Source organism: Siphateles boraxobius, unplaced genomic scaffold (assembly GCF_051911475.1).
Source record: "Siphateles boraxobius isolate OS27281-9 unplaced genomic scaffold, OSU_SipBor_1 20, whole genome shotgun sequence".
Taxonomy (NCBI): Eukaryota; Metazoa; Chordata; class Actinopteri; order Cypriniformes; family Leuciscidae; genus Siphateles; species Siphateles boraxobius.
In genome coordinates this window covers 19,928,909-19,954,891 of record NW_027508811.1, presented here as the reverse complement: position 1 = coordinate 19,954,891, position 25,983 = coordinate 19,928,909, and the positions used below count along the sequence as shown (strand labels likewise).

At 36.5% G+C, this 25,983-nt stretch overlaps 1 protein-coding gene across 2 annotated transcripts; it reads left to right on the top strand.

Moving 5' to 3' along the window:
* Positions 1–1,059: 1,059 nt before the first annotated feature.
* Positions 1,060–19,203, top strand: adss2 (adenylosuccinate synthase 2). Of its 2 annotated transcripts, XM_077237353.1 has the most exons (13): positions 1,060–1,366; positions 7,279–7,381; positions 8,364–8,432; positions 8,520–8,570; positions 9,884–9,950; positions 11,557–11,664; positions 11,863–11,944; positions 12,393–12,519; positions 13,292–13,446; positions 14,871–14,995; positions 15,093–15,190; positions 15,267–15,416; positions 17,365–19,203. In XM_077237353.1, exons 1-13 carry the CDS (start codon positions 1,154–1,156, stop codon positions 17,415–17,417), a joined length of 1,401 nt encoding a protein of 466 aa, XP_077093468.1. In that variant the 5' UTR covers positions 1,060–1,153; the 3' UTR covers positions 17,418–19,203. The 2 variants fall into 2 exon arrangements, with proteins under 2 accessions (XP_077093468.1, XP_077093469.1); XM_077237354.1 differs by lacking the exon at positions 9,884–9,950 and having other exon boundaries at positions 1,107–1,366.
* The last annotated feature ends 6,780 nt before the right edge of the window (positions 19,204–25,983 follow it).

The following is a 25,983-nucleotide window of genomic DNA, read 5'->3' as shown; positions in this document are numbered from 1 at the left end:
TTGGGTGTTCACCTTAGAGATAATCACACAAATTTATTTATAATAAAACCATCATATTTAAAAATATATATTAATATTATTATCATAAAATATAATTGATTGTTACTACTGTAAATATATATTAAATATGATCTCCTTCAATGCTTTCAGAATCTTTTTTAAATCATTTTGTTTTTGTATTTTTATAATATTTTTTAATGACAGTATATTTACTGAACTTTTTGATTTATAAGCAGAAAATAGTACAAACTTTGCTAAAGTGATTGTTTTGAACAAGTATTTACTTAGACATTATTAAAAACTTAAAGTATTTGTATCAAACATGTGTGCCTTTTGCCCCATGCTGCTCCTTTTACCCCATGTGTGGGGTAAAAGGCCTCCCTCGCCACCTCATACTTTTCTAAGATTGTTTTTTTAAACAAAAAAAAATATTTTTTTTGTTTTATTTTCACACAAAATCTGTTGCTCCATTATGTTCAATACAAACATAATATTTTTTCAGCAATCATACACTATGAAAAGCATTTTCCTTAAGGTGTGCCTTTTGCACCGTTGTACCAAATGTAGTCCAGTGACAATGATTTGACAGGCACTCAAAACAACCTATACATAACCAAAATGTTGCATAGGTTTTTTAAGAAGACTTGATCCTACTACAGACAGAGTGAATCATTGCAGTGTTGTTGTTTTCTGGATCAATTATCCATATTCTAACAGTCTACAGCACACAGAACAGCATCATAAACCACATGGTCTTGACAGGGAACAATGCAACTTGCATGCAACAAATATTTCTTAAAAGTCTCACCTGAGTGGCATTTTCAGATCCATTTCAGATGGACATGGGGGGAATTGGGGAACTTTTTTGGGCAAATATGTTTCTAAAGTAGTTTGTAGTGTAATTAAAAGGTGAAAGAAAATGAGCTGGTTAATACCTGAGCAAGTGGCTTTGCCACAACTCTATCCCTCCATCCAATAGATCCACAGAGGTGGAGCTGGACTAGATCGTGGACGTCCAGAGAGGGGAGGCTGGACGTCATTTGGCTCTGCAGTGAGAAGCACTTCGTGGAGACGCTGGTACGCAAGCGGTGCTCCGCCCTCGGTGTCTCAGGTGCGCGACTGTTCGTGTGTAGGACGAGCATTGCGGAGCTGCATGGAGAGCAGAGGGGATACAGTCATGTCAGACAGCGGGAACGCACAGTCACAGGACGAAGGATCCCACGACGAGGACAGTACGAGCCGGGTGACGAGTCCAAGTGTGGGCAACAGAGTGACCGTGGTGCTCGGAGCGCAGTGGGGCGATGAAGGGAAAGGAAAGGTGGTGGACCTGCTGGCTCAGGACGCTGATATGGTCTGCAGATGTCAGGTTAGTTTATGAGCACTACTCAGTTACTTACTCTGAATATGCGAATATATATCCGGTGGGTTGTGTAGTGATGCGCTGTGTAACGTAGGGTACATCATCAACAACCTTGTACGGAAATATTCATGGCATCAGTGAGCAGCCTGTGTAGTAGTGAAATGAATGTTCAGTGCTGTGAGTGTTCGTATAGCATGTGATTATAGGATTTGTTTGCTGGCCAATTCTTGTGAAGCGGTTAGCTGCTGTTTTATTATAGCGGAAATAGAAATTACAGCGCGCTTCCATTGTTATCGAAAAGCTGTCTGTCTGCACGCGAGCGACGTCAAATAAAATGCAGTGCGCTGCGTACTAGTACTATTTTAGCTACGCTAGCAGTGCACTATGTAGGGTGTTTGCTAATGTCACCTTGACTGAATTATGCGATATCGAAGCGCTGTCTGCCCATTGGAGGCCTGCAATCTTACTAGATGTTATTTAGTACATATTTTATTATCCGGGGTGTTCTGTAGCCTACAGATGTAAACACAGACTCTTTTGTTGACACGAGCGCAGGACTCCATTGAAGTCTATTACGTTGGAATGTGTGGTATTTATGAGTATTACAGTAAATCAGATGTTGTATTGTTAATAATTAAAGTAATGGTTACTCAACATTAATCTCCAGCTTTTTGATTTTCTGCGGTTATCTCTTGTTATAAATGTTTGTACATTCCTGCAGCTCACCAATTCTTCAGACATGATGTTCTACTACTTTACCTGCCTTTAACAACATTTATACTTTCATTCATTAGAATAGAATTGTTTAAAAGTAACAATTAAATTGGGTTTATATTTTATACAAAATATAACACCAATCAACCACCTGTAAAACCACCTGTTCTCAGAACTCAATACTTAATATAGCCTACATTAAACAGAAATATTAATAGCCTATACACATTTGAAGAAAACATTTCTTTGTGTTTAGAGAGGGAAGAGGTAAAAAAATGTAACAGTAGGCCTTTGCTTTACTAATACCTTTATTAGCTTTCATCACTTTACTTTTAGTTTGTAAAAACACTTGACAATTGTTTTTGGCCATCTGATGGTGTTGCTGACCCATATTACTCAATATACCTCAACTTCTCACTACTCAAGAAACAGTGACCTCTTATTACAGTTTTTCGTTGGTCATGAAAAACATGGTAATATTAGAGAATTTTAAAATGGTTGTTTCCATCAATTAAAAATACATATCTGTTGTTAGGCAGTTGGTTCAGGTAAGTAAAGTTTACATAGCATATTGCTCCATCATGTGTCAACATATCTCCCATTGCACGTCAGAAAGAAACAGGTGTCACTATAATAGCCTTATGAAATTTGGACACCGCTGTGGTCTCACTTAACCAGATACACACACACACACATGCACACGCACACACTCACGTATACATCTGTTCAATTATTTGATTATTTAAAAAAATATTTTTTTTACGTACACTAGTTGATTTTACATTTTTAGATTTGTGAAGAAAGGAAAGGACTTTTAGGGACAACTGGGCAAATTGTTGTGGTATGCTTGCCCCAGTGGTTGTGTTGTGTTATGTGTTATGCTTGAGAGCACACTACTGCACTTTGGTTGCAGGCCGGTTTACGCCCCCCTGTCGCTATGCTTGGAATTGATAACAGGCTCACATTGCAAGGATTCTCTCCTAAGAAGTTAGTTTCTGCCAAGGTTGTGACTGCATTTAAATGCATTTAAACTATGGTGCACTATGCAAACCGTCATGTGTCTGCTGTGCAAATGGATGGAATAGAAATGAGATAGTGTTCGTCTTTTTATAAAAACACTGCACTCAGCAGTCTGACTGGTTTTCCTTATGGGCAGATGCAATGGAAGAAAGGCCATCGTGCTGTTCCGTGTCACACCAATTTGATATGTTGGTCCAGAAACTGGATCAAATATGAAGCAGTCTGAACAGCCATTGCATGCTGTACCTCTTTTTGTGATATCCATTTTATTTGCAGATTAAACTCTTTTCATGTAAGCCTAGTTTGTGTGGTTAAATCTGTTTTATAAGTACAATATTGGGAAAAACAAATCAAGGCTCTCTTATTTATGGTTTTCCAGGCATGTCCGCTTGTTAAATGTTTTAGATTTGAAATGGTCATTCTTTCATAACTCTTACAGTATAATTAATTACAGATCTGATGCCGCAACCAGAAGCTATCTTTAGCCCAGCCTATTTTACAGGAATGTACTGAAATCTTTGTGAGCTAGGCCTATAACTGTCTATATACACTCACCTAAAGGATTATTAGGAACACCTGTTCAATTTCTCATTAATACAATTATCTAATCAACCAATCACATGGCAGTTGCTTCAATGCATTTAGGGGTGTGGTCCTGGTCAAGACAATCTCCTGAACTCCAAACTGAATGTCAGGATGGGAAAGAAAGGTGATTTAAGCAATTTTGAGCGTGGCATGGTTGTTGACGCCAGATGGGCCAGTCTGAGTATTTCACAATCTGCTCAGTTACTGGGATTTTCACGGACAACCATTTCTAGGGTTTACAAAGAATGGTGTGAAAAGGGAAAAACATCCAGTATGCGGCAGTCCTGTGGGCGAAAATGCCTTATTGATGCTAGAGGTCAGAGGAGAATGGGCCGACTGATTCATGCTGATAGAAGAGCAACTTTGACTGAAATAACCACTCGTTACAACCGAGGTATGCAGCAAAGCATTTGTGAAGCCACAACACGCACAACCTTGAGGCGGATGGGCTACAACAGCAGAAGACCCCACCGGGTACCACTCATCTCCACTACAAATAGGAAAAAGAGGCTACAATTTGCAAGAGCTCACCAAAATTGGACAGTTGAAGACTGGAAAAATGTTGCCTGGTCTGATGAGTTTCGATTTCTGTTGAGACATTCAGATGGTAGAGTCAAAATTTGGCGTAAACAGAATGAGAACATGAATCCATCATGCCTTGTTACCACTGTGCAGGCTGGTGGTGGTGGTATAATGGTGTGGGGGATGTTTTCTTGGCACACTTTAGGCCCCTTAGTGCCAATTGGGCATCGTTTAAATGCCACGGCCTACCTGAGCATTTTTTCTGACCATGTCCATCCCTTTATGGCAACCCTGTACCCATCCTCTGATGGCTACTTCCAGCAGGATAATGCACCATGTCATAAAGCTCGAATCATTTCAGATTGGTTCCTTTAACATGACAATGAGTTCACTGTACTAAAATGGCCCCCACAGTCACTAGATCTCAACCCAATAGAGCATCTTTGGGATGTGGTGGAACGGGAGCTTCGTGCCCTGAATGTGCATCCCACAAATCTCCATCAACTGCAAGATGCTATCCTATCAATATGGGCCAACATTTCTAAAGAATGCTTTCAGCACCTTGTTAAATCAATGCCACATAGAATTAAGGCAGTTCTGAAGGCGAAAGGGGGTCAAACACAGTATTAGTATGGTGTTCCTAATAATCCTTTAGGTGAGTGTAAGTGTTTATGAACATCCTTTAATTAAGCTACACTTTTGCTATCACATTTCTTTCTTGATCAGCCCGTTAGACCAAGTCTGACGAGAATGAACGGCCATCTGTTGCTCTGACAGATAGATATATCGATAAGATTTGCTGTATTGACTCTGTAATTGACACAATTTGTTTCAGACAATATATCGGCCACTTATTGTTTTAACTTAAGAGTCTTAACTTATTTTAAACATACATCACAGGAATGTCTGAATCCTTGGGGTCAGCTTGATTATTCAATCTCTGTGGAGATCTCTTGACTGCAGTGAGTGTTGTGGTGGTCAAGCATGTTAACTGTGTAATGTGCAGCTGTTTTTATCAGTGAGTCCAACTATGTTGCCTGCTGATAATTATGCTGCCGATTTAGACCTAGTGTTAATCAATTAGGCCCCAAATACTTTTATTTTTTTACATACTCCAGTTTCTTGCTGATTTTTCTTGTTTGAACAGCCAGAAATGAATCAACTGATTAAAATGTAATCATACAATACTCCCTTTATACTACCACACAAAACAAACCAAGCCAGATAGAACGCAACATTATAATCTCAGTCAACAGACAAAACAATATTCAATCAAACTAGTTTTTGGTTCTGTACTTTTTCAACTGCATTTTTAATGCGGATGGAACGCCTGGTGCACTGTGTCATTGTGGGTGATAAAGTGGTAACTCTGCTAGTAATCCCTGTATTACTTACTCAACCCCTTGTTCCTCTTCAAACAGAAATTGGAGCAGATCACTCATTCTAGCCACTTTTAGCCTGCTAGGTTTGGAACACTGGATGTCATCCAACACAGCCTAAAACCCCAGAGACAGTCATGAGAGAAAATGTGACAAACATCATATGAAAGTAATTTTCCATGTTATTGACTCAGCTATTCTGAGTTTTCTTTGAAACAAACTATACTATTAGTATTTTCCCTAGACGCCACATCTTATAATACAGTGTGGTATGGATACAAATTTGTCAACATGAAATCAGAATTGATCCTGTTTATTATCTTTATACAACGTGTACTAATTAATTGTGCAGAATATTTCAAAGAAAAAAATCCCAATTTATTTCCTGACGTTACCAAACTGTATGGGTTCAGTTTTCACAATCCATTCTCTTCCCAATGGAGTCAAATCCCGACCTACATGTTCTTTCCTCATTAAATTATATTCCACTTGGAAATAATGAAAACAATATGGATTGCGAATGTTTGTTCACTCTAATTGCATAAATAAATGTTAAACCTGTTTATTACATGTTTTACAATATAGAACAGATTAATCCTTTAGTACTATGCTGTAATTATTTTGCTTACACAAACACCACATTCATTACATGAATCCAATGCCCCTCAAGTTTCTAATTGTCAGCATGCTGCAACATATGATGTATCGGTTCAATCTGTGTTTAAATCTCCCAGGCTGGGCCCTTTGATTTAAAAGCAACCTTGTAATAGGAGTCCATAATAGTAATGCTAAAGCAAGCAACGCTTTTGGTCACCATGGGTATGAGAACATCGTAAATGGATCTAAAAGGAGAGGCATCCACACACATGCACTACTAAACTGGTCAAAGGAGACCTGTCCGGAAATAGCTCTGCACTGTTTCTTGCTGGATTAAAGACTGATTTATTAAGCACACTTTGTGGGAACCCCCTTAGACATGGCATGAGGTCAGAGCTGATTGACGCCATGTTGAAAACCGACACGTGAGACCTCTTGACGATTCTTAAGGATGGTAACAGCAGTTGGCATACCAAGGGTGCTCTGTAATCTATGGTTTTCCTGCTCTTTAGTTATGTGTCAAGTTCAACAAGGATGGAATCTAGTAATGAAAAATCAAATGAAATGAAGCAATTGAAACTCTGCAGAACTTGAATGTGAATGACTGGAATGTGTGCGTCTGAATTCCTCCTTGTATGTTGTCTAATGGAGCAGTAGAGCTATTCTCACATTAAATCCACACCGAACACCAAAATCAGTGTTTATATGCTTCAAATTTTCCATTTCTCAACTGTTTGTCTAAGCATGTCTGTACAATACCATAGGAATGCTTCATGTTAGCTATATGGATAGTTCAACCAAAAGCTTGCTTTCTTTTGTGGAACAAAAGAACTTTAAGGTACAAAAACAAATATTGAAGTGCATTGATTTCCATTGTATGGTTGGACAAAACATTGAGGCATTTCTTAAAATATCTTTTATGTTCTACAGAAGAAATAAAGTCATGATGTTCTGGAATGACATGAGGGTACTAAATGATGACAGAACTTAAATTTTAGGGGTGAACTATCCCAAAATGTTTTATTTATTTTTTGTAAAGTTTTTATTTAAAATTGTATCTTCTCAAGGATTGAAAAGTCTTTGTGTTATTCTCTCCTGTAGGGGGGCAACAATGCAGGACACACGGTTGTGGTTGATTCAGTGGAATATGATTTCCACCTTCTACCCAGTGGGATTATCAACCCTAAAGTCACCGCCTTCATTGGTGAGTATGTCAAATTACCCCCCTCTTTTTGTGTAGTGTGGCTTGTATGCAACCAGTACAGCATAAAGATCTGTATTGATCGTCCTTACTTTGAGGATGCCTCCCTCTCCTATTAGAGATTCTGGATGCTTGCCAGCTTATCCAGACTAATATAGCTGAGTGCATTCAATGCAATTTATTTGCAAAGATCCAATTTTGCTAATGGCCACCATTGTGTTCTAGCCTTCTGATTCATATGTCAGCACTGTATATTAGTATGATCTATACGAAATGCTTTATGTTCCTTATACAAAGCACTTAACTACTTAATGCAAGCATACTCAGCTTGTACAGGTTTAATATTTCTTGCCAGTATTCCTAACTTTCCTATCCATTCCAGCTCCTGAACTGACACATTTGGGCTTTTTAGATCCAGGATAATTCTTAACCTCTTGTTCCAGGTTTCAAGATTTCACACTGTACAATTTTAAAACATGCTAATGTTTTATTAAATTAATTTTCTATAATATACAGTGTAATAACAAAACCAAGGGAGCAACATTACAACACTCACTGAATTTGGTAACAATTGTAGTGGCTAAAGAATTCTAGGCTGAACATTAATTTTTTAAAACACTAATTCTACACAGCTAGGAGAGAGGTAAACTGTTCCACCTTTGTAAGGGTCAATGTTCTTATTTGCATATATACAAAGTTAATAATGTTCATTGGACAATAAATTGCATGTCCATCTGTGGAAGTGTTGCCACTGAAACTGTGCACAGCGTGACACAAGAAACAAGTTTCTATGCATGAATATTAATGAGGTAAGTTATCTGTTGCTAAACAACTCACTGTAACATTCTAGCACCACATTATTTAACACTCCAGGGTTAAAATTGGCCTTTTTCCCAGGGTAAAGATGAAGTTAACTCAGGGTTTAGTGTAGTGTGAAAGCACTGATATTGGACCGTGTGACTGACAGCTGCTCATTTGATTACAGGTAATGGTGTAGTCATTCACCTGCCGGGCCTATTCGAGGAGGCTGAGAAGAATTTGCGGAAAGGAAAAGGTTTGTGTTTATCTGTTTGTGCCCTTGTGCTTTATATTTGAGTTTCAATGAGTACTGACAGGAGTCTAACAGTGATTTTGCTCGCAGGTCTGGAAGGCTGGGAGAAAAGGCTCATCATCTCTGATCGGGCACACATCGGTAGGCTGATGGCTCCCATGATATATAAACACTATCAGATCCCTGAATTACATTCAGAGCTACAGGCAAAATGTGGCTTTGTAGGGCCGTAAACAATTTGATTTGATTACAATGTCATTACTAAATAATGTCATCATGCAATTTGGTCAGAATATGATTTGATTATTTTGGATTCATAGTTATTTTAAAATAAATGCTGAATACACTTGCACTACCATTCAAACCTTTGTTTTTTGAATGAAGTCTCTTGCGTACAGAGCCCCTAAAGGGACATGGTGATGGAAACTTTATGAGATGGGAGGGGAAAATGCAAACATTTGCGAGAAAACACCACCATGTTCCTTTAGGGGCTCCATACTTATGTTCATTGGCTGCATTTACTTGCTCAAAATACAGTGAAAACGTCAATATTGTGAAATTGATTGCAATTTAAAATAACGGTTTTCTATTTCAAATGTGCCTCAATGACATCTTTTGTACCTTTTCTTCTGAGAGTGTACTTTGATGAATAGAAAAGATCAATCGGAACGATCCCAAGCTTTTGAATGGTAGTGTATGTAACTTAAGCCAAATGAATGCATTTATGTACATGAAGTACATTAGGGGTTTTGGATTTTGACCTTTTTTACAACAACAAAAACATTGCACTTGATCAAGAAATTTAAGATTACATTTTAAAAGCCACCATTTATCTCTCTACATTCAAAGTGTAACGGATGTCCATGAGATTGTCATAATATTTGTCTTCTTTATATATATGAACCATTTATAACAAACTTTGCACTGTGAAATATTTCTGGGAGAAAAAAAAAACGATGTAATGAAATCCTAAAGCTTACAGCCTAAAGTTCTTTTGATGCCTTGCAAACACTGGGCATTTCCTTCAGGAACTGCAAATCTAGCTATCTATCTAAAATTCTCTTATTAATGCGTGGAAATTTTATTTGATTCTTTAATACATTTTTACTCTCCTGCTTTCTTTATGTTTGTTATTTAGTTTTTAGTTTTTGGGATTTGAAGTGGGCAGATACAGCTCTCAAATGTCACATAATCAAACAGTCCTTTAAAACTTAATAGAATAGCATATCCAGTGAAATTAATGGTGTTTGAATTATTATGCCTTCAGTGTATTGTGGTAATTCAAGATTCTCAGCAGGAGCCGTTATAATGAAAGGACACTGGGATCCATTGTAGTCAACACAAGTGTTGTTATGGTGACCTGCTTTGGCATGTTGGGTTCAGAGCTCCGAGAGATGAGTTCCAGCACAGTAGTGCTCTGTCTCACTGTAATGTATACACTCTCCTGCCTCTAGTGTTTGATTTCCATCAAGCTGTGGATGGAGTCCAGGAACAGGAGAGGCAACAGCAAGCTGGCAAAAAGTAAAAACCCTGCTTTATGCACACGCATACAACACGCTAGCAACATGTTATGACAAGAGTTCATAACAAAAGAAAAAATGCTTTGAGAGATGTAGTTGAGGCTTTTCTAACTTCTCTTGTTGATCTTGGTAGCTGACTGGTTTATCTGTATTTTTGCATTTGTTTTATAATGGACACATTAGATGTTTTAGACTTGGATAATACAGGCACGTTCCTATCCCAGAGGTTTTTTTTTTTATTTGAAATAAATTATATATAATTATAAATAATAATGTCTTGCGAAGTTAAAAGGAAATACTTTTCAATCTTAATACCATCTAATATTTAATATTAAATATAATATTGGCTAAACCTGGCACATTTACAATAATGTGATGTGAGTTAATGTGGATTTTTCTCTGACAAACACAAGTTAACTTCAATCAAAGCTAAGGAAAGAGGCTGAAGTTCAGCTGAATATTTCCTAGTCACTCTTACATTAAAACATGTAGACTTAAGTTAAAATGTAGTGTACAAATAAATGATTATGTACATCAATAATGATTCACTCATTGTCTTCTAATGCAAGAATTATTAGAAGAAAATAGTCTCTTACTCTTACATTCAATTTGTTAACATGAAGAGAACCCTTTAGAAAAGCTGTTACCTTTTGAAATCAAAATAAAGTAAAAACAGTAATATTGTGAAATTGTTTTTGACATTATAAATGTATTCCTGTGATGGCAAAGCTGAATTTTCAGCATCATTAATCCTGTTTTCAGTGTCACATGATCCTTCATAAATAATTTTAATGTGCTGATTTTCTGCTCAAGAAACATTTCTTCTTATTATCAATGTTAAAAACTTTATCATTCATATAATAAAGTTGTACAATTTGTGCTTAATATTTTTTCTTGAAACGTAATAATAATGATAAGTAATAATTGTTTTTTTTGTTTTTAGGATTCTTTGATAAATAGAACGTTTTAAATCATCCATGCATTTTGAGTCCTTAAATCAAAATGCATTTACTTGAGATGCAAATGAAAAAGTCTTAAAATTAATGTTAAATATCTTTCAATGTGTTGAAAATTAATGCACTTGAATTAAGTTGATTTTTTTCTCAGCCCACTGGCATATATTTGTACTGGTTTTAATCTCAATAATAAATTCATTTTAATTAACATTAATTAAACTCATTTCATTTTGATCACTTTCACAGAATATTTATATTTTATTTAGCATATTAGTCATTTTGCATTTGTAGTAAATGTGTCTTAAAATGAATTAAAAATGTAAAAAGAAAATACACCTCATTGTGTTTCTCCCTAGACATTTACACTTAGAGAACATATTGACGTATTGTGTTCCCTTCAATTTATCCCTTAATTTTTTTATTTTGTCTTAAAAATGTCTTATATTTACCTTCATAAAACCTGCGGAATCCCTGAATATATGTAACAGAGTGTCCCTGCCCTGTCTCTATCTACTTAGGGGTCCCGGAAAAAGTCGTAGACCCCTGTTTTAAAGCATAGAAATACACCTAACATCGAAAGAGAGTCTTCTCTATCTAATGCACATGAATAATCACTCATGAGTCTCACCTTGTTTTTGTTTCACCATCTAGTTTGGGAACAACCAAGAAGGGAATCGGCCCCGTGTATTCAGCAAAAGCAGCTCGCAGTGGCCTGAGGATATGTGACCTTCTGGCTGACTTTAAGGATTTCTCAGAGAGGTAAGGGTGTGCTTATCTGTCAACTGAACTTAACAACTCAACTATTTTACCAATTCATGTCACATTCCATTGATGGTGTTAAACCTCACCCACTGTAAAAACACTTCTTAATCCATACCAGAAACAATGGAAGAGCAACTGATCACGCTACTAGCCTATCACAGTGTATACTGAGCAGTCTCATGTCTCTTTTCACAGATTTAAAAATTTGGCCTCTCAGTATAAGTCTATGTACCCTTCTCTGGAGATCGATGTGGAGGGGGAACTTGCGAAACTCAAGGTGAGAAGCTGTTGGTTAGGATTACAAGTTTTTATAGGACTTTTAGGATACCAGTTCAGATTTTTGTAAAATTTTTGTAACGCACTCGTTTTCGTACTAGAGGTGACCGATCCTTTCAGGCTGTTGCTCCTAGGCTTTGGAACGATCTTCCGCCCTCTTTGCGCTTTATTGACTGTATTGATACCTCCAAGTGTAAACTAAAGACTCATCTATTTGTTTAGGTTTCAAATGAGCTACCTTTGGGTTGACATGATCTCGTATTGTCTTGGCCTTTTATATTATCTGTATATTTTTGATGTAATTTTTCTGTTGTGAAGCACTTTGTGGCCTTCTGTCTGTGAAAGGTGCTATAGAAATAAAGCTTACTTACTTACAACTAACTAAAGGAGGTAGAGATGCACAACATATCAGTATCATATCGGTTATGACATTGACTTTTTTGTTCCAGACGTATGTAGATAGGATAAAGCACATGGTGAGAGATGGAGTCTTCTTCATGTATGAGGCGCTACATGGACCTCCAAAAAAGATCGTGGTGGAAGGTGCCAATGCTGCCTTGCTGGACATTGACTTTGGTGAGTAATGGATACACGGAAACACACAGCCATGTGTAACGTAAGATTATGCAATTTGCTAACCAGCTGTTTCACTGCTGTAAGCCTCACTCCTTTTATTTTATTTTATTTTATTTTAATAGGTTTAACTTTGCTTATTTATTCTTCACCGCGTCAAACATTTTTTATTATAGTTCCTAATGTTTTTATTTTTATGGTTATTTGACATGACTTTATTGCACCTATTTAAAAAAAAAAGTAAATGTAGACATTGATGCCTGTTTCTGTACAGTATATACAGTAATAAAGATAATTGTCATTACATTGTCTAAAGCTTTACAAACACATCAGACACTTCACACTTTTTATTTTATTTTATTATTTCATTTTGTTTTTTATTTATTTTATTATTTTTTATTTTATTTTATTAAAATAGATTATACTTAGCTTGTATTTATTCTTCACTGTGTTTATGGTTATGTGATGTGATCTTAAGCTAGCTTTTTTTAAAATACAAAAATGACAGATGCAGAGGTCTATTACTGTGATATAATTGTCATTGCCTAAAGCTTCACTAACCCTTTATGGTTACACTTTATTTCTATGGTCCACTTTATGCATTCTACTTGTCAACTAAGTCTCATTAGAGTATTAGTAGACTGTTTGTTAGGGTTAGGGTTAGTAAAATAAGTTGACAAGTAGTTGCAAAGTTACTTTTTTATTTTGGACGCATCAAAATAAAGTGTTTCCCATTTCACTGACACGCAGCATTGATGTGATGCTCTTTTTTTAGGGACTTATCCTTTCGTGACTTCCTCAAACTGCACTGTGGGAGGGGTGTGTACGGGTCTGGGCATGCCACCCCAGAACGTTGGTGAAGTCTATGGAGTAGTCAAAGCATACACCACGAGAGTTGGGATTGGTGCTTTCCCTACTGAACAGAGCAACGTAAGCAGCTCTTTTATTTCCTGCAGTGTTTGGATACTTATTGAGCTCTCACTACTGTTCATATTCCCTTGCATTCAAGCATTCACATGAATATTTTTTCTGACTTTACAAAAGTTTTAAACAGGAATAATAAGTCCGGAGGAACAGCTGTCAGTAATCTATAACGCTACATGACAATGAATATATTATGTATGAGAAATTGTAACACTTTAGTTCTCACTATTAATTAGTTGCTTATTAGCTTGCATATTGGCTGTTTATTAGTACTTATAAAGCACATATTAATGCATTATTCTGCATGACCATATTCTACATCTCTTAAACCTACTTCATACTTAATCTTAACCACTACACTATTACTAAACTACCACTAACTATTAAACAGTAAATTAGGAGTTTATTGAGGCAAAAGTCGTAGTTAATAATGAATGTGTTCCGCAAACTAAAGTGTGAGTGACATTTATGATATCCTGTTCCTTATTACATTTCATTACAATGACTTAATATTTGCTTATAAATAATAGCAGGGTTCACAAGGTCATGGAAAACCCAGAAATATTAGTATTCTACAATGGAAATTAATAAAATCATAAAGCCATGGGATAGACATGGAAAAGTCTAAATGGTCTTGTTTTTAGTCTTTATATCTTTATATTATTTGTCTTTACTATGCACTTACATTAAAAAACTGTTGGGTACAATGTACTTATTTTGCATTGCAAATCACTTTAGCTGCCATTGAGGTGGATTATGGGTGAGGTAGGGACATGACTAGTGGTATGGTTTGGTTTAAGGGTGGGGTAAGGGAAAGGTCAACAGTTTTGTTGACTTAATAATTCAAACTGTCAAATAATTCTGTCAATACAGTAGATCAATTTAGAATTTTAACATTTTATTATTTTTGCTTATAGCTTTTTGTGTATTTAGCAGAGACAGTGCACATTAATAAATATTAGTTTAAATACATTTTTCTTCTGTCGTCACTGAAAAGAATGTTACAGGGTCACCCTAAAAACAAAATATGAAATTCAAATGACAAAATTATTAAAATGATAACACCTTAAAATAAGGTTCCATTTGTTTACATTAGTTAACATAAACTAACATTGAAAGATAACATTTACTAATCTCAGTTCATTTTAGTTTGAACATTTACTAATTCATTATCTATTCATATTATTTAATGGACCTAAGTTAACACAAACTAACAATGAAAAGTTGTATTTTTATTAATTAATGTTAACAAAGATAAATAAATAGTGTAAAAAAATGTATTGCTCTTTGTTAGTTAATATTAGTTACTAACTAACCTATAAAAAGTTTGACTGTTTAAGTTCTTTATTATAGGTTTTCAGATATCTTTACACACAAATACACAACATAATTAAATGTTGCACTTCAGTCATACTGTACTTGTTTCGTAGGAAACTGGAGAGCTCTTGCAGACGAGAGGCAAGGAAGTGGGCGTGACCACAGGTCGCAAAAGGAGATGTGGTTGGCTGGATCTGGTGCTTATCAAATATGCCCACATGATTAATGGCTTCACAGCGTGAGTGTTCAGTGATGTCTCCTTTGTTTGTTTTTTTATTTTATTTGTGTTCTATAAAATACAGTTTTTATATGCATCCCTCTATATGCCCTTCTAGCATAGCTCTCACCAAACTAGACATCTTAGATGTGCTTCCTGAGATCAAAGTTTGTGTGGCATACAAATTAGATGGTGAAACCATCCCACATTTCCCAGGTAAGCAGCGCATTTTTCACATCACATATAGATTTGATCAAATCTAGTGTAGTTAAATATCATACATTTTCCCCAGCAAACCAAGAAGTGCTACAGAAGGTTGAAGTGCAGTATGAGACTCTGCCAGGCTGGAATACAGACACTTCTGCTGTCCGGACCTTTGATGAGCTTCCAGAAAATGCAAAAAAATATGTCTGCTACATCGAAGATCAGTTGTGTGTGCCTGGTAAGACTTTTACCATCGCTAGGACACATTTCTCAGTTCTTTTGTCACTTTTTTAAAACTCTTCACACATTCTCCTTACCAAACTTCAACTTGGCACTGCAGTTAATTTCACATTCAAAATGCACTAAAACTACCAAAACACTTGATATACAGTGTCTCAAATGAAGTAATTTTTCCATAACTCTATTGTCAACCAAAACACACTCACTGATCTAAGGGGGTTTTCACACCTGGCTCATTCGGAGCATTTGTTTCGGAACATGGTGCGTTTTTCCGTTTGTTTAGGCATATGTGAACATAGCAATCGTGCTCGGTCTCGGCATGATCGCAAACGAACTCTGGAGCAGTTCGCTTGTGGTGAGAAAGCAATCCGATCCAACGGACCAACGAACCAGGCTCTATCACAATACATGATGGGATATATGTTACATGAAAAGCAGCAATGTTTGTTTTTCTAATGCCCCTCAAAATTAATCTTGGGTTAACCTGGAGCAAAGATGATGTGAAATGCCTTATTGAAATTTGTTCGACAAACATATTTCAGAACAACTGTCCAAAACACATAAAAATATAGACAAAGCCTTGATTCTTGCTAAAAATTATAAAGTAATATAATGGCAGCTAAAAAGGAAGCCACAATCAACCCGCGGAGTTGTTGTCCATCCATCCTGACTGATGACCGCTATGAGCCGAATCCTGGAACATAAGTGAGTCAAAGCCGACCAATGAGAGGAGAGTTTACTCGTTTAAAACTAATTTTTGGTCCATGTTGACTTGTGAAACCAAACCGAACCAAGAAAAACTTGCAACATTGTAACAATTTTAATCCTTGTTTCGGAACAAAGCAAATGATCTACAGGTGTGAAAACGCCCTAAAACACTATCGTCAAGTCACCATTATATATAGTGCTTAAACAAAACGGAATGTTTCAAAGCAGCTTCACATGATAAACAGGAAAATAATGATCACTGATGCAAATTTAATTAAATATGTGACTAATTTAATTCTGCTGTGAAGCAGCTCCACAGAAGACAATAGTGTCATTATTCAGCTCAAGTCAGTTCAGTGTTGATCCACATTTTACAAAAGGAAACCTTCTGAGCTGAATGGAATCAACAATACAACATTTATATCTGTGCCAATTTGGAATATAGTTCAGTATGGTATTACTATAGAAATGTAGCAAATTTTTGTCTTATTCAGTTTTGTATTATGTTAGGTTTTGAACTTAATTTGAACTGTTTTGAAAATGTATGTAAACGTGCAAATTGGACTAGTTTTGCTGGTGGTTCAATGTAATTGTAAAACAATTCATGTCATTTGAAAGATGTAGTAATTGAAAGCATTTTGTTTCAAAACAATGATAAATAATCTAGAGTTTAGCTCACATAGACTGCTGTTATGCTATCTGTGTGAAGAGTTTTGAAAAAGTGACCAAAGTATTAAAAAAAGGGTTCTAGAAAACTGTTCTAGAAAAGTGTACACGACAGTTTTATAAACTACTTTTTTTTGGGTGCTTTTTGGCCATTATACTTGGGGCCTGAAAACGCAAACTTCTGAAAATGTGTTTCAAAGTGCATGTTTTCAAAAACTATACCGTTATCCTGTTCGTGTAAACTACAAAAACATGAATTTGTGAAAACGATGACGCCATGCGCATGCGTATTACGTGTTCAGTCTATAGATATGTGTGAGTAATGACAACCAAAACAACAAAATGGCCTGGCTTGCATATTACAGCGCTTTAGAAGTGTTTGCGATCCGTGTGAACGGGGATCCTTTTGACAGCGTTGTTGTCTGTATGTGAAACTTTTCAAAAAAGGAAAGGAAAAACTTTTCTATTTTTAGCTCATTGTTGTCAAACGTACTGTAAAGTATGAATGTGTACAATGCAATGGGGTTGTTTCACTGCTGTAATCCATATAACTTCCTCCGTGTTTTCTTTAGTGAAGTGGATTGGTGTTGGGAAGTCAAGGGAATCAATGATCCAGCTCTTTTAAGAGGCTGCTTGGCCTGCATGTAGCACTGGCTGGATTATGCTCTGGACTCGGGGACTCTGTGTTGGAGACGGGAAGTTGCCTTACAGCCCGTTTGAATAGAATATTTCCCTATATTTTGGCATCATGCTAGATTTTGGCACCATGTAACTGTTTCTCATCTGTTCTCCTCTGGTATTTCGAGCTCTCGTAAGCTCAGTATCTCCATCTTAAGTTAATACGCTGTACATGTGCTACTACTTCAAACAGTCAAGCATCAGAAGTTGTTAGACATACACTTTTCACACAGGTTGGGTAAAACAAGTACTTAAACATATTTAATGTTTTTGTTTCTTTTATCATACAAAAATGGTTATGCGATGTGTATTACCACATTTTATCCTCGTTTTATATTAACTGTATGATTGACTTGTTCTAGTCAACTTCATTTAAACGTACAGTTTTTAAAAGACAGTTTAAATGTTTCTTTACCAGATGCATAAAAGTGAATCTTTGTGACTCATGTGATTTCACAATTCAGAAATATGTAGAGGTGAAACGTTTTTCAAATTTGAATCTGTTTTAATTTGCTCCAAAAAATAGTATATAGTATAACAAACAATGTAATTATAATGTGCCTCAAGATACAGAAACATGCAAGAGTTTAAGCATATATTATACAGGCTAGGCTCTTGATTCCATTGAATGTATGTAAACATTTGCACAGTCCTCAGATGTTTCTTGTTCAACTGTACAACTTTATGCCACAAGCATATTAAAGCCACTTTAATTCTCAGTACTGAGATATCGGGATACTGATGCCTTTCATTATAGATTGTCAAAGTATAGACATTTATGTGCATTCAGACGCCACTTCAGGACGTACAATTCTGTTTAGCCAGTAAAAGGCACTGATGAATAAACTTCTATGGTTGCTAGCTTCTGCAGGAGGTCATCTGGTTTTCTAACCTCCAGTAGTACATTCATAGAACCTTTAAATGTTAGAGGTGTTCCAAACAGTCGAATGTAAGAGTCACTAGAGCTTGTCTGTTTAAATATGACTGGGTTGTTTCATAAACCCAGATTTGCTTCTTTATTCGGTTTCATCTCACCTTCAGTACTGCACCTTCCAATAAACAAGTAATATAGGATCAAGTGTGCCTTGTTAATACAGATGAACAATGAAACTTGAAAACTACTCCGATTGAGCTTTTATGGATTTTAATTAACTTCAATATTTTAGCTTTTCGAGGGCATTAGTGTCATTGCCATTTGCCAAAAGTGTACATGCATCAAAAGAAGTATCTTAATGGATAAATGAATGCTGTGATATAAAGAGCCTTTGTAAATAACCCAGAATGATAACTCTTTTCTTTTTCAGATTGATGATGGTTTGATCCTTTGCAATTTCTGTTGCTCACAGCTACTGAATAAATGATATAACCTGTTTATTGTTCACTAGCGTCTAATACACATCAGTTATCTTGTATTAACACAACATTTCCTCTGAACAAACCAAATCTAGCCGTTGCGAGAATAGGACAGCCGAAACATTCAACGACAGTATGTTTGCACATAAACATGTTTTTCTGTTTTTGAAACCCTTGAATTCTGTGTTGTATTGCTGCTGAATGGATTTTCATGTATGTATGTATGTATGTATATACAGAACACAAAGCCATATTCTCTTGAATTTACTGTTACTGTACACTTTGCTGGTGATGGATACTGATGGGTGTGCATGTTCATCTAGTGGGATTTGCTCAAAAACTCACTCTAATGACAGTTAATAAAGTAAAATAGTCAAACATTTTCCTTTTTGTGTTTATTTTTTAGCGGTATTTTGTGGAATTGTAATCGATAACGAGTCGAGTCACCTTTATTTATATAGGACTTTATACAATACAATTTCAGCTGAGGTAGATATGTTGCCATATGTTGAGGTAGATTTGTAGGTGTTGCCATTTCCAGTAACACGGAAATTTAAGGCTCAACATCTCGCCACTAGAGGGAGACATTTACCTTGAAATAGACGTTGAAAGGGATAATTTTAGTCTTGTGCCAATCGTCTGATTTTAACGAAAAACCCAGAGCTCTTTAATTACGTTTTACAATAACTTGTGATGTATAGAATTACTCTAAGAAGAAAATACTGTGTTCTTAGACTATTTCCTCCATTTTTCTTAAGTGTTAATTGAAGGTGATCATAAGCGAGGCCTAGTTGAGATTAAATTCAGCTGTAAGCTGTTTGTTGGTTAACTTGAATTTAAACGTTTTTATTATCACAAAAATGTAGGTTGCACTGCACGTTAGATTTTTAGTTGCTTGTTTTAGGTCATTTTATTTTCGTCACCACTTTTCCTTTTTCACCTTTTTAAAAAGGTCAAGCAATTTGTTTTCATATGATATCTTCATGTTAGTGTTCTTTAAAGGGTATTGCTTTAGAAAGGTCTGAATGAAAAATGATGATTGCTGTATGGATAATTAAAGTAGGCTATCTGTACTGAAGATATTGGAACAGAAATGTTTTGCTTTCACATCCAGATCTATATGTTAGAGGTATGTGTGTTGGCTTGTTTGGCTGGTGAAGGTGTCTGGTTATAAATGTACACATATGTGCGATGTAAGTAGGAGGTGACGACTGTGGTGAGAATGATGAGATCTCTCGTACTGTACACTCTGGAGAATGAAGGAGTCTTCCTGCACTCATTAGATATTCAGGGCACTCATTTCTAGAAACCATATCAGCCTAACCGGATTATCGTTTAGATCTTATTATTGATGCTGATTATATATTATGGGTGTCGAGTTTTGATATCATCGTTTAGAAATATTTCGATTTATTGTTTTATCTTTTAATTTGATCATTATAATGTTATTGTTAATATTTAGTCAATAACGATGTCGCAAAAATCCAGTGGAGTAGACCTATATTATTAAGTTAATGTATTAAAATATTTAATAATTTATACTTTTTTTTTGCAGGGTCTTCACACTAAGAAAATAATTGTTAGGTAACTTTACAGTAAGGATTCATTTGTTAACACTGTATTAACTAACATGAAATAACAATGACCAACACATTTGTTAATGTATTTGTTCATCTTTGTTAACGTTAGTTAATAAATAAAGCCTTTCATTTTTTATATGTATAAATATAAAAAATATTAAAAAATATATATATAAACACATAATGTAAAAACTATATATTTTGAATATATATATATGTGTGTACATATATATATATATATATATATATATATATCAATAGATATGTGCTATATTATTTTATATAATATATAAAATATTAAAGCAGATTGATAGATAGATAGATATAGCCTTCAAACCCATCAGAGTGTGTGTGTGTGTGTGTGTGTGTGTGTGTGTGTGTGTGTGTGTGTGTGTGTGTGTGTTTTTCATGAATTTAAATGTCTTTGTGATTCTTCCTCTTGTCACAGCTGACTCATTACACAACACAGCTCTGAACCTTTCACCAAACACCGCACACAAACACACTGTCACACAAAGGCTTCCATTCTGGTCTGATGGTGTGTTGAGTGTGTGAAGAGAAGGTCAGGGGAGGGCCAGATCTGTGTGTGTGTCTGTGTGTCAGTGCATTAGTGGCTTTGACACACTCATTAGAGCAGATGTGCTGCTGCTGCAGTGGCGGCTGCCACTTCCTCCTCCTGGCTTGTGAAGACGGGCAGCTGTTGAGCAAAGGGCCAACGTCTGCCTGATCCCTGACCTCAGCTCCACCCCGGCGGGGGCAGGGCCAGGGGACCGCCAGATGGGGGCTGCCTGGCTATGTGTGGAGGGGGGTGTTTATGAGTTTAGAGTACTGGCTTTTGCTTTTTGGGGGGAAACTTGTGGAGTTTGTGTTTGTATGTGGGGCATAATGGCTGGGGGTTGGGTTATGGAGGGAGGTTATAGACGCAACACATGGCTCAGAAAAACAGTAGCCCGAGATGGGTGTCAGAAGTGCTTCGGAAAAGTGGCGTGCAGCCGTTTGTTGACATCGTTTCAGTCAGGAAGTACTTTTTCTGTTCGAATTATATGGTTCAATAGAAGCGAACACATGTTTCATTGACAGCACTTGTGGCATAATGGTGATTGCTACAAAAATGATAACATCCTTTTCTTAAAAAAGCAAACAAAAATCTGGGTTACAATGAGACACTTACAATGGAAACGAATGGGGCCAATTCATAAACATTAAAATACTCACGTTTTCAATAGTTCTGTCAGATGACATAAACAATATTTGCATTAACATGATTTTAACATGAAAAAATTGCGATAACACTTTACAATAAGGTTTCATTTGTTAACATTAGTTAATGTATTGTCTAACATGAACTAACCATGGGCAACACATTTGTTACTGTATTAGATCATAAAAATCCAGCTGTTCATTGTTTGTTCATGTTAGTTCACAGTGAGTAAACTAATGTTAACAAACACAACTTTTGCATTTTAATAATGTATTAGTAAATGTTGAAATTAACATGAACTAAGATTATTAAGTGCTGTAGAAGTGCAGTTCATTATCGGTTCATGTCAACTAATGTACAGTAGTTAACTAATGTTACTAATGAAAGATTATTGTAAAGTTTGACCAAAATTGCTTAAACTGACACAAACAACTTTACAGCTCAAATAACAGAGACGTTTATACAGAAGAACTAATTTTATAAAATGATTTGCTTCACATTTCTGCTTTCAAATCTTCCAAAAATTTGGCCCCATTTATGTGCCTCACCGTAACCTCAATTTTGCTTAAAAAAGAAAAGAAACTACACTTTATTTGGTAACACTTTATTTTACAGTGTCCTTGTTACATATGTAACATGTACTTACCAAAGTGATAACTGTAAATTATGCATAATTACATGCAACTAACCCTCAACCAAATCCTAATACTACCCTAACCCTATAGTAAGTACATGTAGTTGCTTAATATTACTCAGTACTTAAATATAAATACACTGTAACAATGACAACTATTTTAAGGTGATGTTGTTACAGTGTAATTACACAAATAAGTAATGAGTAATATTAATTTACTACATGTACTGTACTAGGTTTGGGTTAGAGCTCAGTTTTATGGTTAGTTACTTGTAATTATGCATATTTTACTCTTACTACTATAGTAAATACATTTAACTAGTTCACCTTAAAATAAAGTGTTACAAAGTGTTAGTCAAAGCTTTTTTTGCAACACTTTTAAAGTGTTACAGTTGAGCTTAACTCATATTGAACTCTGAATATTCCTTTAAATTGTATCCATTGTTGAAGTAAAAATGACTGTAACTTAATATTTGTTGGCAGACTTTGGCATCACTTTGAAGCGTGGCCCTCTTTAAGTTCATCCTCCACCCTGTGGTTGGACCGCAGTGGGAGTCAGTGGCCAGCTCTGCCTGGACATTTGCTTCTCCATGTCTCCAGAGCGGACAGGTGTTGGCGTCAGCAGCGTCCAGACTCGTTTCAGCAGCTGCTGCGCTTGTCCACACACACGCACGCCCTCTCGTACACACCTCCCCCAAATGACAGATGTAGACACACCACCCATCTAGCTTTATGGAGCCAGAGCTGTTTTGACTTTAAATATTTGCCCAGGAGGGATTGCCCTGTTTGGGTAAGGCTGCACGGCTGGGTGTAATAGGACGAGAACAACACGGACTGGCCAACAGAGAGGCACGGCCTGTACAAACACATAAACCTGCCGGCAGAACTGGATGTCTAGAGGAGTGTGAAGTCTTTAAGTTTCGTTCAGATGTTCACCAATTGTTATACAGTGGCCCCAAAATGTATTTGGACACTCTTGGATACATAAGTGGCACTTGAAAATGTCTGACGAATGTTATTGTATTAGAAACACAATAATAAAGCAAGTGGCAACTGCAAACAAATGATTCACTTTAAGGTGATCTCTGAGCCATTTGGTAATTAATGTTAACCAGTTGTCAAGGTTTAGAAATTTAGAAATTGTATAAAGTGAGTTCACACAGGTGTCCTACATAGTATGAATGTGTCCCACAAACATTTGATAACCACAGCATGTATCAACCTGAAAACCTCAGATCTTACAGTATACATGTCTGTCTGTCTGTCTATCCATCCATCCATCGACCTATCTATCCATCCATCCATCCATCCATCAACCCACCCATCCATCCATCCATCCATCAACCCATCCATCCATCCATCCATCCATCAACCCATCCATCCATCCATCATCTATCATCATATCATCCATCCATCCATCTATCCATCCATCCATCCATCCATCCATCATCTATCCCCCGACCCATCCATCATCTATCTCCTGACCCATCCATCTGTCTATCTATCTATCCATCCATCCATCCATCCATCATCTATCCCCCGACCCATCCATCATCTATCTCCTGACCCATCCATCTGTCTATCTATCTATCCATCCATCCATCCATCCATCAATCATCCACCATTTTTTTTTTTTTTTTAGATTTATAACATTGTTTGTATGCATGTACTGTAATAGTTTGTATGTCATGCTTATTTTATCTATTGTCTATGTTAAGCGCTCTGAGAATTAACTTTTAAAAGCGCTATACCAAATTAAAGTTATTATTATTATTATTATCTATCCACAGACCCTTCCATCATCTATCCATCATCATATCCACCATCTATCTATCCATCCATCCATCCATCCATCCATCGACCCATCCATCCATCCATCGACCTGTCTATCCATCCATCCATCCATCAACCCATCCATCCATCCATCAACCCATCCATCCATCCATCATCTATCATCATATCCATCCATCCATCCATCCATCCATCATCTATCCCCCGACCCATCCATCATCTATCCATCATCATATCCACCATCTATCTGTCTATGTATCTATCTATCCATTCATCCATCCATCATCTATCCCCCGACCCATCCATCATCTATCCACCGACCCATCCATCATCTATCCATCATCATATCCACCATCTATCTATCTGTCTATCTATCCATCCATCCATCCATCCATCAATCATCTATCCACCGACCCATCCATCATCTATCCATCATCATATCCACCATCTATCTGTCTATCTATTTATCTATCCATCCATCCATCCATCATCTATCCACCGACCCATCCATCATCTATCCATCATCATATCTATCCATCCATCCATCCATCCATCGACCCATCCATCCATCCATCGACCTGTCTATCCATCCATCCATCCATCAACCCATCCATCCATCCATCAACCCATCCATCCATCCATAATCTATCATCATATCCATCCATCCATCCATCTATCCATCCATCCATCCATCCATCCATCCATCATCTTCCCCCGACCCATCAATCATCTATCCCCTGACCCATCCATCATCTATCCATCATCATATCCACCATCTATCTGTCTATCTATCTATCCATCCATTCATCCATCCATCCATCCATCATCTATCCCCCGACCCATCCATCATCTATCCACCGACCCATCCATCATCTATCCATCATCATATCCACTATCTATCTATCTGTCTATCTATCCATCCATCCATCCATCCATCCATCATCTATCCACCGACCCATCCATCATCTATCCATCATCTATCCATCATCATATCCACCATCTATCTATCCATCCATCCATCCATCCATCCATACTCCATCGACCCATCCATCCATCCATCGACCTGTCTATCCATCCATCCATCAACCCATCCATCCATCCATCAACCCTTCCATCCATCCATCATCTATCATCATATCCATCCATCCATCCATCCATCATCTATCATCATATCCATCCATCCATCCATCTATCCATCCATCCATCTATCATCTATCCCCCAACCATCCATCATCTATCCCCCGACCCATCCATCATCTATCCATCATCATATCCACCATCTATCTGTCTATCTATCTATCCATCCATCCATCCATCCATCATCTATCCATCATATCCACCATCTATCTATCTGTCTATCCATCCATCCATCCATCCATCCATCCATCCATCCATCCACCGACCCATCCATCATCTATCCATCATCATATCCACCATCTATCTATCTATCTATCCATCCATCCATCCATCCATCCATCCATCGTATATTATTTTTTATATTTTGATTTGTTTATTATATATAGATATTAACGGATATAATATTGTTAGGTTTTTTCTTTATATTAAATGTTTTGCTTGTTTGTTTGCATTTTATATTTTATGTTAAGTGTCTATACTGTTCAGACACTTTTTCTGGCCACTGAATACGAAAAAGTCCCTCTATCAGTAACACTACTCACTACTACACTAAGTAACACTACTAAAACTTTTAACAAACTGGAAAAAAAATTATACAATCTAAAAAATGCTAAGAATGCTAAAGAATGCTGTTTGATTTATTTGATCTCATTTGATAAAACCAAAGTTTGAGAAATGTCAAAGCTTGTGCTGAAAGAGAAAGGTAAATCCAGCTAGATGCACCGCCTCAGAAGAAGCCTGGAAGAAAAGCACTTTGTCTCACCATCTGGGTTTGCACTCACCCATCCCATTAGGATGCCACATTAAAGAGCAGGTA